This window comes from Mesoplodon mirus (genome assembly GCF_964341445.2).
Source record: "Mesoplodon mirus genome assembly, chromosome: 3".
Lineage (NCBI taxonomy): Eukaryota > Metazoa > Chordata > Mammalia > Artiodactyla > Ziphiidae > Mesoplodon > Mesoplodon mirus.
Genome location: NC_138978.1, coordinates 162,688,265 through 162,705,950, shown reverse-complemented (window position 1 = coordinate 162,705,950; position 17,686 = coordinate 162,688,265). Strand labels below are relative to the sequence as shown.

At 38.7% G+C, this 17,686-nt stretch overlaps 2 protein-coding genes across 5 annotated transcripts in view; one reads left to right on the top strand and one right to left on the bottom strand.

Moving 5' to 3' along the window:
* The window catches only part of LOC309799885 (torsin-1A-interacting protein 2-like), a 43,565-nt gene extending 36,063 nt beyond the window's left edge, over nt 1–7,502 (bottom strand). The window contains exon 1 of one of the 2 annotated variants that reach the window (XM_082613506.1): nt 7,415–7,502. The gene's annotated coding sequence lies outside the window, so the exon portion shown is untranslated. Of the gene's footprint in view, nt 1–2,713; nt 2,804–7,414 lie in introns of those variants that run through there. The other variant, XM_082613505.1, reaches the window with a different exon arrangement.
* Nucleotides 6,737–17,686, top strand: part of TOR1AIP1 (torsin 1A interacting protein 1) — a 44,533-nt gene continuing 33,583 nt past the window's right edge. Inside the window, exons 1-4 of one of the 3 annotated variants that reach the window (XM_082613503.1) lie at nt 6,737–7,577; nt 9,258–9,332; nt 14,934–14,993; nt 15,891–15,935. In XM_082613503.1, coding sequence (XP_082469629.1) covers nt 7,094–7,577; nt 9,258–9,332; nt 14,934–14,993; nt 15,891–15,935 — 664 coding nt within the window. In that variant the 5' untranslated portion in view covers nt 6,737–7,093. The remainder of the gene's footprint in view (nt 7,578–9,257; nt 9,333–14,933; nt 14,994–15,890; nt 15,936–17,686) is intronic. The other 2 variants (XM_082613502.1, XM_082613504.1) reach the window with 2 other exon arrangements.

Sequence of the window (17,686 nt, the reverse complement as noted above, 5' to 3'; positions counted from 1 at the left end):
CTAGACCTACCAGACTAGAATCTTTGAGGGTCTGGTGCAGGAATTTGTTTTAACAGGCTCACCAGATGATTCTGATGCTTCCTATAAAATTTAAGAAACACTTAGGAAACACTGCTTTAATGAAGAAGAGTTAGCTTTCCATCACTATAAACCCTATGTTTACTATGTTTACCCCTAATTAAAAAAGGGAAAATTTACTTTTTTTTGGAAAATTTACTCTTAATAACTTGTGCATAAATTATATTTTTACTGCCACAAGTAATAAAACTATAGGTTAATGCCTCATCTGTTAAGGCACTGAACACTTCCCTACTCTTTGTTTTCCTCCAAAATTTTTTTTACATGTGGTGGTCATGGTAGTTATAAAGTACAAATACTGTTACTCTTATACAAAGAAGTTTAAGTCAGCCTGCAGGACCATCTCCTGCCTACATATATGACTCAAAATCCATATAGTGAATCTATAAATACGAAATCCTCACAGCACAGTCCTCTAAAGTCAGACTGCCTAGGCCTGAATGACTGCTCCAGCACCTGACTTGGTGAACTCTGCCCTATTTCCCTGGTTTTCTTAACCACAAAATGGAATAACTACCCAGATGAAAGAAGCATTACGAGGGTTAAAGTGATAATGTGCAGCACTTACCGCTATGGGGGCACAAAAGAAGTCTCAGGATGTGTTTATTATTATTTGAACTGTTAAGTAAAAGTGCAACTAGACGTTTTATTTTTCGGAATGGGGAAAGCAAGTGCAGACTGTGCTAAAGGAAAGTTCTCCTGTTTCTTCACTAGTAGATCAAAATAAAGGCAGAACCAGAGAGCTCTATTTATATAATTAAAACAAACCCCTCAGAAGTTTACAAATTAATGTTTTAAATTTGCCTTTTGGCAAAATGTTATTATATTTACATTATGTACACCCATGATCAAGGGCTAAAGTAGAGTATATAAAAATAAAAACAATTTGATTTGTTCAGGTAGTGGAAATTATTGGTGAATTTTCTTCCTTTCTATTTTTATTATCAAAACCATGTGCCACTTCCTTTAATATTAGTAAAGAAGAAAGTAGTCAAATTAGTAATAACTGTTTCCACTTATTGAGTCCTTAAACCCATTTAATATTCCAAATAACCCTATGACTCTCCACTTTAAAGATGAGGTAATGGGCTCAGAGAGATAAAGCAACCTGCCCAAGCCACAAAGTGACAGAACAGGAACTCAAACTCAGCTCTGACTCCAAAGTCTATGCTCATAACCAATGTTGGAGACAGCTTTCTTTATTCACAAATGCTTGATTTGCTGTGCAAAACTTACGATAAAGTATAATCACTATATTGACTTATCTCTTGTGGGACACAGTAGTCATTATAAAATATAGACTATTAATGAAATTTTAACATAATTAAAATTCTAAATGAAAAATGAAAAACAGTATAAAGCAGACAAGGCTTCTCTGAGCAAACTTTCCTTCAGGAAGTTCAAGTGGCACTTCAGAGAAATGTGGATTTCCATGGTATACAGTTTAAAATTACCTCCTACACAAAAATAAATTACATACAGGATGCTATACATTATTTAAATACCCAATAATCCTCAAATAATTAGCTAAATTCTTGTTACTTTATTTGTTAATTATAGAAGCTCTCAGGCTAGTATTATCTCTACACTAGGAAGAAAAACAAGTGAAGTAGAGCTTAAATGAGTCACTTATGGTTACGATAAACCAGCAGTAAAACTGGTAATCAAGTTCTGGGCTCTGCATTCAGCATAATAAGCATTACTCAGGAGAGACTCCCAAAGTTTTCACAGCAAATGTCAGTTTTTCAAAGTGTTCTACTCCACACAAAGGCTTCCAGGAACATTTTTAGTTCCTCTACCGGTAAGTTCCTTTTCAAATTAAATTATTTCCCACTGACCATTTATATACTAATCCTGTGCTTGAAAAACAAAACTGATAAATATGGATAACAGCCACAGCCCTAATTCTTAACAAACAGAGACAAGGAAAGGATCTCTCATATAGATCCAAAATAAAACGTTTTAAAACCTAAAGACAGGTAAAATTGAAACAGTGTGTTGAATCAGATTAAGGTTAACTGATTTCTGTAACTGTGTATAAAGTCTAACAATTAAGCACTACTGATTAAGCAGAGAGTAAACTTTTTTGAAGGAAGGAAAAAGGGGTAAACTTTCTAAGGTATGAAATACAATTGGGAATACATATATAATATGTAATTAACTGGTAATTGCAGGGTCTTACTGAAACTTAAAACTTCGCTCTTTTTAGCACCATTAAGGCTAAAAGGCAGGGGTGGCAAGTGAGGGATGGAGGGGGGTGGGGGGTGGAACACGGACACTATCTTATAAAGATTAAAAAGACGAATGATAGGATCCTGTTAAGCATGAAGGTAAAGGGAGTAATCAACACCTGCACTGGTAGATTTCCCGTTTACATTTGAACCTTATAGGAATTCTGCTTCTCGTCTCAAAGTCCAAACCAAACATTTATTCCCACCTTATTCTGTTTAATGTTTATACGATTCTGTTTCTCTTTTTTCACTCCAAAACAAAAATATACCTCCAACCCGCTCCGTTTAAGGTTTTTGAGGTAAGGAGGTGGGGGTGGGGAAGGACCGTTTCTGAAAGATATTTAAAAAGAAGGTATCAGATCAAATATTAAAACATGGAAAAGTTGTATACAAATTTTACTTACAAATTCTAGCGGGGTTTTAAATCGTCGACTGTCAATGTCAGGAGAGCCCTTAGAGTGATCTTTCTGCTCCACAACGCTGAGCTGCACCCCTCGGACGCGGCGGAACAGAACGTCGTTCCGTCCCTGCCCACGTGACCGCGACCTCCGCGGGGAGGGTAGGCGCCCACGGAATGCTGGGACTGGTAGGCGCCGGCCCCTCCTCCCCGCAGGGGGCCAGCGGCCGAGCTGGAGGCTGGAGGCTGGAGGCATGGTGAGTGCAGCGGCGGTTGGCAGAACCGCAAGCCTCCCCGCGTTCTCGGGCTGCTACCAGACCCGGAGGCAGGCGTCCCTGCAAGACCCTGGAGGACCCTAAGCCCTCATAAAGACCTAAAGTTCACAGGCTCGAGGAACCAATGGAACCAACACAGTGAGAGGTGCTAGCCAATGATACTGGCAAGCACCAGTCAGACTTGACTTAGAAGCCGGCCTCTACCACTACGAGGTGCATGTCCTCAAACGAGTTGCTTAATCTAAGTCCGAGTTTGTTCTTGTCAAATGCAGACAACGCTACATACATAGTACCTCATAAGGTGGTTGTGAGTAAATGAGCTAATGTACATAACAGTGTCTACTAAACGACATTAGTAAATGATGAATAAAAAATACCTATTATCTTAATCTATTAATTTTATAAAAATGAAAATTGAGAGATGGCAAGCAATTTATGCAAGAACACATAATTGGTTAAGGGCAAAGTCAAGTAAGTCTAAAAGTCCTGTTCCTGACCTGCGCCAATTCAATACAACATAGAAGAAATCTACTCGCATAAATTTCACTTCCCCTTTCCTGATTTTTTCCCATAACACTCCTGACCAACACAGTATTGTACTTATTTTGATTTTTATCTGACTCCGATAGAATATAAAAGCCTAGACGGCAGGGAAGTTTGTCTTTTGGTCTCTTCTTTTACTGCTGTATCCCCAGCACCTAGAACAGGGTTTGCCTAGTACATAGCACTAGCTCAATAATTTACTGGATTACTGATTCTTCATGTAACTGATTTTTTGGTGTCTTCACCTCTCAACCATCCTTTTTTTGGCAGAAGACATGGGATTTGGGAACATTCTTAGATGCTGTTTAATTGACTGCAATTTCTAATTCAACAAAGAATAAGTGGAAGACTATTATATTCTAGTCACTTCATTTCTAGACATTTTCATTTGTATTAACCATCTTTAAAATATTTTTTCTGTCACTTGTGAGAATGGGGAATAAATGCAGCTAGCTACTGTGTCTTTACTTTCTCTTATTTAATATTTCAATCATCTTTTCCTTATTAAAAATAACAATGTTTCCTCTTTCTACTAAGATATAGTCCCAAAGTTATTTCTGTCTGATCAAAAGTGTGGATATTATGCACAATGAATTGATAAATGCTTTCTCAGTAAACAACAGGATTTCTGCTTACCCTAAACAAAAAAAACTCATGTACAAAAATTATCTTATTATTTTAAAATAAAATGTTTCATTAAAAATAGCTGCTTTAGGGCTTCCCTGGTGGCGCAGTGGTTGAGAGTCTGCCTGCCGATGCAGGGGACACGGGTTCGTGCCCCGGTCCGGGAAGATCCCACATGCCACAGAGCGGCTAGGCCTGTGAGCCATGGCCGCTGAGCCTGCGCGTCCGGAGCCTGTGCTCTGCAACGGGAGAGGCCGCAACAGTGAGAGGCCCGCGTACCGCAAAAAAAAAAAAAAAAAAAAAAAAGCTGCTTTATTTAGAAATCCAGTGTCAAGAACGTTAGATTTCCAGACTTAGGCCTAATAGCTAGGTCCTTAAATTGCCAGTCATTTAACCTGAATTATAATTTTTTGTGTATCTGTCTTCCCTAGTATATGGCAAATTCCCTCAGGGTAAAAAACACTCATTAATTTAATTCATATATTTATTAAGCATCTATTCTGTTTAATAAATATATGAATTAAATTGATGAGTATATTCTTTGTTGTAATCATTTCTTCTCTTGTTCTCTTTTGATTCACTGAATTCCTCTACATATCTCAAACTCCCAAAGTAATTGTTTAACATCTGGAGCTCATGCTTCCTCTCTTGGTATTGGCAGCCCAACAATTCCCTTATAATATTAGCTGAGTCTGTCTCTGTTATGTCACCTCTTTTGGGCCACCCTTGTAGTTTGGAAAACATCTACAGCAGAATATCTGGTTTGACAAGGGTTTACCTTTACCTCCCAGTTAGTGATGAAAGTTGGTATTTGTAAAGTTGCTAAGGTGTGGGAGGCACGTATGGCAGAGCTAGGATTATGTATCCTTATTACCTAAAGAGGGAAAATCCTAAGCAAATACATGTGTTAATGCTAAATTAAAGTTGCCGTTCCTCTGATTTTACTTCAAGCGTCTCATGATGTTTCTTTGAAAAACCATTCCTAAGCTCTTACAAGCATTTTTAATTACAAAATAACACATGTACTGAATATTCAATAATATATAGAACCTCCTGTCCTCTCTTTTTTAATATGTCCCCCAAAACTAAGTTTTACAATCTGTAACCAAGTTTCTATATAGTCACCTGTCCTGGTAACTGTTTTAAAGAGGCTCTTAATATATGCATTACTGTTCATAATATGAACTTTGTACATTAATACTATAAAGTTTTATATTCTTTAATAATTTTGTCTATTACAGAACTTTTACTATTATATGTTAATGAGTAATACAGTAGATACCTTATAAAGCATTAGTTAAATAAAAGCCAGGTATTAACCAAGTATCAACACTTTTCAGCATTTTGTCAGAAAAGACTAAGTCCCACGAATCTTCCAAATATACTATCTAACTCAGGCTGCCGAGGGGGAACATGCTTTTAATTTTCCCTTAAGACAAAAGATTTTTTTAAAAAGTAGCATCTCCCATGTTGCTATTCCTTCACTTTGGCTATATTGTATACAGTAAAAAAAAGCTCAACTAAATGAAGCTCCTAACAGGCAAAAACCTAGGTGTTTCTCTAAAGCATGTAATTCCTCGTCTGTGGCCAAATTTTTGGACAATTAGTGAAAACAGAACACTTTAAGATTTCATTAAATTGAAATCTGTGCCCAGTTTGGACAAATGAGTTGCTCAAAAACATTCTAAAGTGGTTTTAAATACATGAAAGAATAAACAAATACCTTCAAATTTTTCAGGCTCGTTCATTATAATTGCTATCCAAATTGCAACTTTTTAAATCTAGTCCTAAAATTAATTATAGAAAGCCGTCCAAGAAGTGTGTATATTTGAAGGCAAGATTAATCTTTTTTCAGTAACTGTTCAGACTTTATACTAACTTAATTAACATTCCCTCAGTGTGTCTAAATTTGGTTAGATGTTTGCAGATTATCCACATCTGCAAATACGGTACACAGAGGTGGAACATAGGCTTTTATCATGCTTTCTTATTCAGTAAACTAAACGCAGGAAAACCCTGTATCAAATGCAGTATATCAAGTCATGCCCAGAATCAAAGTAAAAATAATGGATCACAAGTGAAAATTACAGTGCCGTCATTAATTAAAGTATTTGTTCATTTCTCATTGTCCATAACACAGCACTAGCAAGCTTTCTGAACAGTGCTGCTGGACTAGAGCTTTTATACGAAACCAGGAATAAGACTGCTTGCTATGCGCATTTTGCAAATGTTAATCCACCCCAGTATGCCTGTAGATCCTATTTCGTACACTCAACGAGGGACTTAAAACCTAAAAAGTGGTTAAATGCCTTCCCAAGGACCTTGAAACTAAAATTTTCTCCAAGATGACACCTGCAAAAGTATCTTTCTTATCACCCCTGCTAAGGAACACTTGGAAAGGTACGGCGGAGGCAGCAGTCGATCAAAGAGGCTGCGGGAAAACTGCGCAACAGCCTCGGGTTGAGGACCGAAACTTCCCCTCCACTCCGCCTTTCCCAGGGACTCGGTACTGGGGGACGGGCCGGACGTCTCCTGCGTGCCGGCAACAGTTGCCAGGAGCAGCGGGCTGAGTACCGGCACTCTGCCCAACCAGTGGTCTCTTCTCCGTCGTCCCCTCCTTCCCTCCCTGAAGGCCGAGGACAGCGACGTCCTCCTCCCTCTTCTCCTCCTCTTTGGTGCCTTCAGCCAGGAGGCGGGAGTGACCCGCGGCAGCTGACCCAGCACAGGCACTGCCTCTCCCACAGCCCTCAGAACACACGATGGGCCCAGAGGCGGGTTTGCAGCACAGCAGCGACGACGCAGGCGGCAGCCCCAGCGACTCTCAACTGCCTCCCTGACCATCGACACCACTGCCGAACACGCGAAAAGCCATCGCCACAAACGGCGGGAGACTCTACAGGCCCCCCAAAACACCTTCGCGATCGACTCAAGCTACGTCAACAACTATGGCAGGCGAGGGGTGGCGGGCGGAGCCGGAGAGGGAAGGATGGGGGCTGTACGTCACGCCCAGGGCTCCGCTACGGGACGGGAGGCCCCGGCTCGCCCCTCAAAATGGCGGCAGCAGTGACGCGCCTGCGTATGTAACTCCTACGCCGTCACGCCACGGCCGGCGGGAAGTGAGGTTCTCAGAAGAGCCGCCCGAAGTGTACTGCGACTTCGAGCCCCGGGCAACCAAAGAAAAGGCCCCGGTGGGAAGACAAATTCCGCTAGAAGAGTTCCGGCCCGATTCGGCGAAAGAGGAAGTGAGAGAACGCTCCTATTATTACCTTCGGTCTCGGAAGCGGAGGCAGCCGCGACTCCAGGAAGCCGAGGAGATGAACACGCGAAGAGCTACTCGCCTCCAGCAGCAGCAGCACTCACAGCCGCCTCCGCTGCAGCCGTCTCCGGTTACGACCCGGAGAGGATTACGGGACTCCCATTCATCCGAAGGTGAGGCCGAAGGAGGTAACAGTCTCAGCCCCGACCCAGGGAGGGAGTGCCGCGAGCGTGCGCGCGCAGAGGGTGTGTGCGCCTCGGCCGGGCGTGTGCCTTTCCGGACCTCACCCCCTCGGGGCTACTCCGCCCGGATGGGCGTCCGCCCCGACCGCTGGCGGGAAAGCGGCAGGGGCGGGGGCACTGGAAGGGAAGGCAGTCGTGCGGAGCTACCTGAGCAGAGCCGGGGAGCCGCGTGCATCCGTTTAGGGGTGTCAGGATTGCCTCTTTTCTGCAGGCTTGCACGTTGGGACGGCGAGTTAGGCGGCAGGCGGGATACTGAATCACTCCGGGCTCGGTTTCATATTGGTTCTCTTTGTCCTGCAGATGTTTCTACCAAAGCCACTTCCATTTCCTCCTTTAACTCTCAGAGGCCAGAAGTCCCTAGCTGAGAATTTTGGTTCTCATCTAACCTTCCAGTCTTTTTCCGTCACTACCCAGGTGGGGAGAGAGGGAGGGGAATTTTGTGAGTGGCCGTTTTGAGGACAAGTGTAGTTGATGAATTGATTTGAGACCCCTCCCAAATATTTACACCGAAATGGGGTAAGGCAGTTATTCTGAACTTGAAGCTTCCCAGTGCCTGATAAACTTGAGCTGATCGCTCTTTCTAGAGTGTGATGGTCTCTGGCAAAAATTCGCATGTTGGGGACCGTCAGTGGTTAAGGAGTAGCCAGACAAAGCAAGACTCTTAATTAGTTTTCGTCTGAATGGGCCGCAAGGATACTGACAAGGTGATTGTATAGTTTTAGGAAAGTCACAGATGAATCAACTCCCTTAATCCATCCTCTCCCACCCTGCCCCCTCTCCCCCCATCTAACACTGAGTCACAGATGAAGTTTCATGTTGGCTCCCCGTAGGGCACCTATGATGTAAAATCAGGGGTTTTGAATCATAATGGGATTACATAGTTAGTGATAGACCTTTGATGGATATGATGAAGAGGAGGTGGATTTTCAGTTTAGAGCAGAGTAATAGGCTGCACATTTACCGGCTAACACGTGAAGTGCTGACACATTGGAAGATGTGTTGATTTTGGAAACTATGTTAAAGATAATGTAAATTAGTATTGGGAGTAGCAATTCAAGACAGTTGAACCCATATATATGTTAGTTTTATCTCTCTTTTAAGATTGTCAACTTCTGAAGACAAAGACCCTACATATATATTTATGTATTTGAAGGACCACATTATACTTCCGTGCTTATGTTCATTCTGTATCTCCAATATCTGGAAGAATGCTTTAGAAGGCAAAAAATAGATATGTTAAATTGTATTGACTCTCCCACACAGGCTGGTGCAGTTGTATAAGCTAATTTTTTTTAACACATAAAGGATATACTTCTATTTTAGTAAATCTATAAGGATCTACACGGTTTTCATTCTTCTGCTTTAGCCCATCTTTTAAATTTTCTAAAGTAATGTAATTTTGTTGTAAAGCATCATTGGTGAATAGTTTATTTTTATATTGTCTTAAAGAGTAGTTCTGGCTAGTTAAATTCCTAAGTTTTGGTAAACCTAATAACACATTTCTGAAGGAATGAATTACTTGCATTTCTGTTTATATATTGCTGTTAATATACGTAGTCTCTACTCAGTTCACATATTCTGAATTTTAGAATTGTCGTATCTATTCTTTAGAGGATGAACCACCTTCACAAACTGTTTTAAGCCCAACCGTCTCAAAGAAAACTATCAGGAGAACACAGACTCCAGGTAAGAAGAGTGAGTTTATTGTTTTCCTTATGTGCCTGCTTTTTTTATGTATAGATTTTATAGCCTGGTCTATCAAGGGTCGCAGATCATACCTCATTCAACGTTTCAGTGAATCTTCTTTATAGGTTGTTTATTGAATTAAGCAATAGTAGCATGTGTCAAGAAAAGACAGGGCACATACTTGAGTACGTACTAAGTACCATATACTTTGTGTATGTTAATTCATTCACATAACTATACAGGATAGATGTACCCATTTTTTGGTGAGAAAACTGGAGCTCAGAGTAGCTAACTTTTCTCTAAGAATACTTGCTATGTAACTGAGCCAAATTCAGACCCAGGTTTGTCTTCTCCAAAGCCCTTTCATTTGCCCCAAGTACCTCACTGTCACTGTCCCATGTAATAATTACTACTCAGTATAGCTTGTTAAGTGTTGAATGAATGAATATGTCACACTACTTTCCATTTGAAATGGATTAAGGGCTTCCCTGGTGGCGCAGTGGTTAAGAATCCTCCTGCCAGTGCAGGGACACAGGTTTGAGCCCTGGTCTGGGAAGATCCCACATGCCGTGGAGCAACTAAGCCCGTGCGCCACAACTACTGAAGCCCGCGCACCTAGAGCCGGTGCTCCACAACAAGAGAAGCCACCGCAATGAGAAGCCCGCGCACCGCAACAGCGAGTAGCCCAGCTCGGTGCAACTAGAGAAAGCCCGCGCGCAGCAACGAAGACCCAATGCAGCCAAAAATAAATAAATAAAAGAAAATGGATTAAATGGTCTGCATTGTAAAATCATGACACAATATGGTCGATCTCAGTTTGATAACATATTTCATCAAATCTAAGATCTCATCAGTTGTAAGATATACTGTCATTGTTTTATGTACCACCTAGGAGGAAGAAATGCTGCCAATTAAACTGTAATATGCCTTAGATTTTATGATACATCCCACTTTCAGAGATGTTAAAGTGTAAAAATATTTGCATCTTAGTATCAATGTAACATGACAATAGGGTACATTTGATAGTCTACTTAATGTTTTAAAACCTGTTTAAACTATTTTGAAAAACAAGGGAAAGGATTAAGTTGTCATTAATTCGTAACATCCTTTGGTTTTTAGTTCCATTTATTTTCAGTTTGCTTTTTTTGATATTAGGAAAGTCCACAGCAATAAATGATTGTAGCTATTGAAACTGATCATCTCTGGCTTTTTATTTTTAAGCCCAAATCCTGACTTCTTTCCTTACCCATTGCTTCTAATAAGATTATTCCTTATAATTTAAACTGTTCTGTTCTCTGTTTAGAATGAATAAATATCTGGTTCAAGTTCAGTTCCAAATAACACACCCTTTATGCTTAATTCCTTAAAGAGCCTATGGTACTGTGTTAAGATTATAAACTACCTTAGAAAAATGCTTTGAGTGACAGGTGCTATAAACAGATTTTCCAGGCCATTTTTTTTTTTTTAAGATTTATTTATTTATTTTTGGCTGCATTGGGTCTTGATTGCTGTGCGTGGGCTTTCTCTAGTTGCGGTGAGCAGGGGCTACCCTTCGTTGCAGTGCGTGGGCTTCTTATTGCAGTGGCTTCTCTTGATGTGGAGCACGGGCTCTAGGCACACAGGCTTCAGTAGTTGTGGCACGCAGGCTCAGTGGTTGTGGCTAGCGGGCTCTGGAGCACAGGCTCAGTAGTTGTAGCACATGGGCTTAGTTGCTCTGTGGCATGTGGGATCTTCCAGGACCAGGGCTCGAACCCGTGTCCCCTGCATTGGCAGGCAGATTCTTAACCACTCCGCCACCAGGGAAGTCCTTCTAGGCCATGTGGAAAAACCATATACTTGAAATTTTATTTACAGGAGATTTAATTTCATGTCCTTTATACTGGGAGAAACAAAAAATTCTCATTTTTAAAATCTGCAGTAAATTTATAAAAATTATGGAGTTAAGTAAATTGATGTAATGAAGACTGTTGAGCACCAGCCTATGACCATTATAAAACAATTATACAATAGAATGTCTCGTACAGTCTTTTGGAGTTCACATTAGGCCTGTATTTAAGGACTGCTGTTGAGGTACATGGCTGCATAATGTTGTGGAAAGAGCACTGGACCTTGGTTGAATTAGCTACTCACCTTGAACCTCAGGCCTTTATCTGTATGACTTACACAGCCTTCTCACAAAGCCACTACAAAAATGATATAGTACTTGCCAAGTCAGTTTGTACGCAGTAAAACATACAGATATAAGGTGGGGTTTTTTTCCTCACAGCACTTTATAGATGTGAAGTTCATAAAAGTTTGCTTAAGCATTTCTTTTTTCTCAAGAAGCTCATGCTATAGTTGGTAATGGAAAAGACAAAACATTTCCCAGTATAGATGATAGATCGATGGAACTCATGCATGTATTACGTGGAATATATCGATATCATACTGTGCTACAATATGACTAGAAATAAGGGTATGTGCATCTTTGGGAGACCTGAGATACTCGGGGTTCTCTTACTCTAAAAGGTGCTTTTAAAAATTATACTGCATCTAGCACTTGGCATCCTCCTGTATCATTCCTCTTAATAAAAGGAGAAAGAGTTTAGGGAAGTCATTAAATGAATGGTTATAAAGTCTTTCTAGCAGAGGAATTATTTAAACAGGAGTCAACTTTGATGGAAAACTGCTTTAAGTGCAAGTTTAAGGATAGGCCCTTCCTTGTTTGAGGGAATGTAAATTGGTGCAGTCACTATGGAAAACAGTTTGGTGGTTCCTTAAAAAAACTAAAAATAGAGTTGCCGTATGATCCTCCAATCCCACTCCTGGGCATATATCCAGAGAAAACTCTAATTCTGAAAGATACATGCATCCATATGTTCATAGCAGCACTGTTTACAGTAGCTGAGACATGGAAGCAACCTAAGTGTCCATCAACAGCTGAATGGATAAAGAAGTGGTATGTGTATATGTATATGTGTACACACACACACACACACACACACACATACATACACACACACAGGAATACTACTCAGCCATTAAAAAGAATGAAATAATGCCGTTTGCAGCAACATGGAAGGACCTAGAGATTATCATACTAAGCGAAGCAAGCCAGACAGAGAAAGACAAATATATGATATCACTTATATGTGGAATCTAAAATATGATACAAATGAACTTATGTACAAAAAAGAAACAGATTCACAGACTTAGAAAACAAATTTATGGTTACCAAAGGGGGAAGGTGGGTGGAGGAAGGATAAATTAGGAGTTTGGGATTGGCAGATATAAACTATTATATATAAAATAGATAAACAACAAAGTCCTACTGTATAGCACAGGGAACTATATTCAGTATCCTATAAGAAACCATAATGGAAAAGAATATGAAAAAGAATATATATATATAACTGAATCACTTTGCTATACACCAGAAACTTAATACAACATTGTAAATTGACTATACATCAACTAAAAAAGAAAAAAGATAGTCCCTTCCTTCTTCTTGTAGAATCATAGACTTTCAATTTAACTTTGGTATTCAGAATTGTGCCATAATTGTATATAGGGCCAGTGGTGTGGTCTGAGAGAACTTTATCCAAAAATGTCCTTGAAAATAATGACCTAAAGCAAGGGGCCACTTTCTAAAACAACCTAGTAAAGAAAACTACATCATTTGTCATCCTGTTTTTGAAGTCGTGAAAAAATGTTGATTGTATTAGTTTAGAATAGGGATATGGTTTAAACTCTGCTTGATGTTTGAAGTTTCAGAATTGCATTATTTTCACATTGAAATAGCCATTAGGTTGTTCAGTCAGTTCAGTCCACATATACCTATATAACTTCTTCTATGGCCAGGTTCATTCCTTTCATGAAACTAATTTCATAATCTAAAAATACAGTAGGAAAATTTCATTTACTTTTCCTAAAGTTAAATATTTTTAACCGTTATGGTTTCTAGCTAAATAATTATAGTTAAATATTTTTAATACCTTCTATTTTGTCATGAACATTTGATTCTTTGTAGTTACAGCATTCATTCATTCTCCAGATATTATTGAGCACCTACTTTATACCAGTGCCCTTGCTAGAGCTTGGGGGTGCAGTGGTGAGCAAAAGCAGCAGACAAAGGAAGGAGATTGCTACTAAAGAAGGGTACTTGTTATTTTATTCTCTAATACCTCTCTGGGCTACTCTGTCTCCCTCAAGTATCTTACCTAGGGCTATATATATGGTAGAGCATATGAGAAAAGCTTAAATGAAAAGATAGGGACTGAAATAGTAATTGATGTCTATAGAGTAAGTTAAGTTTTAGGTTTTAATTAAACCTGAAAAGGATGGGAATACAGAGGAGAAAAAGAGGAAGATAGTTGTAATAATAAGAGTAACAGACATGTACAAGATTTCTTTTTAAAGCTGCTTATATAAGTTCTAAATACCTGATATGTGAAATTCTAACAACTGATAATATTTCATAGAATCTTAGAACTGGAAGATTTAGGGAAGACATCTACTCAGAGTTTCTATCAGTGTAGGTGTCCCTCTGTTAACATGTATCTGTGCATTGTTAATCATCTGCAGTGATGTGGAAATCACTTCCTCACTCTCCATTCTGTTTTGAAGACAACACATAATTTGGTTGTTTTTAGTTTTACTATTGAACTAAAAGCTACTTTGCTGTAACTTTCTCTTGATCTTAGTTCTGCGTTTTTGAGCTACACAAAGTCAATTTAATTGTTTCTCTACATCTCTGTCTTGAAGATGTACAAAATCATGCTCAGTAAGTATTTTTAGAACAAATGAATGGGTGTCCCTTCAAGATTTCTCTTCTTGGTACTGTAAAGGGGAAATTGGGTTAAGTCAGTTTTGTGAAAACAAACATAGGCAGCCAGTGTAATGGCAGGGGTCAGAGATAGCTGGTTCAGAATGTGGTTTTTACACTTCTCATACAGAGCCAAACATACTGCTTTTTTATAGAAACAAATGAAACAAAGCATAATATAACCCAAATTTAGATGTAGATTGCATTTTATTTTATGCTGTGTGAGGCTGTTTGAGGAAACACACCTTGGATTTCTAGGCTAACATTAATATTTTATTTAATGGGATTGGCTTCCTCATTAACCCTATGCCATTGAACCATAGACAGTCTGAAACCTGGCTAACATTAACATTGTTTTAAAAGTTGGAGTTTGCATTTCCTGAACACACACAAGGTTAAGTAATTGGAGGGAGTGTATTAAGTCTCAGAAAGTTAACCCTCAAATTAAAATATGACATAAATAATCCACAATTAGGGTATGCCACAAATGGGGTAGATAATTGAGTTGGTGCTATGGTACAGATTTTGGTTCTTAATTGAGAAATTTAGAAGAGTGTTATTTGATATTCCTTTCTTGTTATACAAATATGCCCTGGTGAGAAAAACTGCAAAATTTTCCATCAAGTCCGTAAGTTTTTTATAGCAGGAAACTTTTCTCTAGTTCACTATTGTATTCCCATACTTAGCAAAATGGAGAGCTCAGAAAAAACTTGGCTGACTAAATAGATGATTGTATAATAAATCTAATATGTTTGACATTTTATATATTTTTTTAATGTTTTCTCTTCCTGTATTAGTGGTGAGTGAAGATCCTGTAATCAGCCTGCGTAGACCCCCTCTAAGAAGCTCAAGATTTGGTAAGAGACTGTTTTGTCTGTTGGTTCAACTTATATTTTTAAATAGGGTATTACATGTATTCATATGGTTCAAAATTCAAAAGTTTCTATAAATATACAATGAAAAGTCTCCCTGCCCCTTCTGACCTTTGCCCACCCAGCTTCCTCATCAGAGGCAACTAATGTTGTCAGTTTCTTAGGTATTTTTCCAGAGGTATTTTATGGAGATATAGGGAAATTCATGTATAAATGATATTTTCCTCTCTTTTTTTAACCCAAATTTTAGCCCAATAAATACTCCTTTCTGTACTCTTATTGTTTATTTATTTTTACTTGAAATATATTGAGACATCTTTCCATATAAGTGTATAAAGGACTTCCTCATTCTTTTTAAGAGGTTGTTTCTTATATGTTGCTATGATTCTTTTTGTTAGCAAAATGATTTTAAATTAGGGTCAGGGACTTTTTATTCTTCCCAGTATAATGCTAATAAAAAATTCAAGACTGAGGCTTTGTGGCTCAGGGCTATAAACTTTCCCTGCCTTAATTACATTTCTTTTTGACTAAAACCTTAAAAGAGTATTGCCCTTAAATTGATTTCATGACTATGAAAGAAAACTAGTAATGTCATTCCAAGAGGTCTACTTCTACTTAATTTTTAGAGTTTACAGACCCATAAGGGTGCTTTATTGTGGGAACTAAAAAGGAAGCTTATTTATCTTCACATGAGGTTTCTACTCCTCAATCATTCCCTTTAAAAAAGAATTCGGTTGATTTTTTTTTTTGATAGGTGGCTGTCCTTTTAAGTGTTATAAATGATAAAAATCTGTTAAGGTTTTGATGATGAACCTGTGGTAAAGAACCATATGATGCATTTCTTTTTCAGCTCTAATCATTTTCTTGCTATCTCTCTTGCAGATTCGTCATATAAAACAAATGGAAATACTAAAATGGGTGAATTAGGTTTGTTTATCTCTAATTCTTGTAGGTTCTCTTTGAGGTCTCTAATTATCAGTAGAATACAGGAGTACATTCATTTGGTCACTGGCTTGAGAATATTACTTTGTTCATTATCTCAGCTTGAGAGGCAGTGTCCTTATGACCATAAACTTTCTTAATCACCTGGGTTTTTATTCTCTCTAAAATTATGTCTTTTGTTATATTATTGTTTAAATTCATGTAAGAAAATATAAGAACATATATTTTAGTTTTTACTAGCAGTCAAGTTCACACTATCGGGAGAAAAGGATATCAATTTACCAATTAAGGTTTTTTCTTGATTTAGAAAGTGAATTGGAGCTTTTTCAAGGTAAGTGCAGTGTTCTTTGCCATGTTTGTTGAAGTGGTTTATATTCTTTTCAGTGTTTGCCTTGGTGTAAGACATGAGCTACCAAGATCTGCAGCTTTAAGTGAATTTACATTGATTGTGGTTGGACTTAGGTTACAATTCTTTTCTAAATTTGGAGATGAGTCAAAAGGAGGGAAGCTTCATTTTTCTTTATAAATAGTTGCAACTTGTTTTAAATTTCTTTCACTTAAGCTCAGGCTAATTTTTTTTAGAGACTTCATTATTTATAGTGTCTGGGTACTGAAAATGATCCCTGTAGTATACAACTTATCATGTGTACTTTCACCCACCAGTTTCTCAAATGCTCTATTTAAAAACTTAGAAAAAAAATTTTTAAGTCACAGAATCTTAATTAGAAGAGAACTTGGAGCTGAAATAATCTAGCACTTTTATGTTCTTTGTATGCTAGATTTAGAAATCATTTCTTTATTATTATTATTTTTTTTTTGCGGTACATGGGCCTCTCACTGTTGTGGCCTCTCCTGTTGTGGAGCACAGGCTCCGGACGCGCAGGCTCAGCGGCCATGGCTCACGGGCCCAGCCTCTCCGCGGCATGTGGGATCTTCCCGGGCTGGGGCACGAACCTGCGTCCCCTGCATCGGCAGGTGGACTCTCAACCACTGCGCCACCAGGGAAGCCCAGAAATCATTTCTATAAGTACTTTATAATAAAAACTAACTTTAAAAAAGTGCTTTCCAGCTTAAAGGGAATTTATGTGAGATCAATATAGGGAATGACACCCTCTTTTTTTTTTTATAATAATGCTAGTACATCTTGGAGTATATAAAATGGCTATTCATGGAGCTTGAGCACTAGTGATACTTCCAAACTATTCTTTATTCTCTTTTTCTTGCAGCCCCACTCTGTTCTCCAAAACATGATTGGCATAGAACAGTCTTAAAAGGTACCTTTCTTGAAGGTATCTATAACAGGGGTCCACAAACTACAGCCTCTGAGTAAAATCTGACCTGCAATCTTGTTTTTGTACAGCCTGTGAGCTAAGAAAAGATTTTTACGTTTTATATTCACACACACACATATGTGTGTGTGTATGTGTGTATGACAGAGACCATATGTGGCTAGAGAAGCCTAAAATATTTACTGTTTGGCCCTTGATGGAGAAAGTTTGCCAACCCCTGATTTTATCAGTGGCAGAAATAAATACAGCATATCACCCAAATTAGCATTTGTTTGTTCTAAGTAAATTCAGAGAGTTCCATACTTGTCTGGACATAGATTTATTGCAACATTCCACACTAGGTTTTCCTGACAGCACAAAAAGACAGGAGACATAGTGACTCTCCTGTATTCTATCTAGTCTTCTCTTTGAGAAGGCATGATAGTCTCACTTCTGAATCTTCATGTC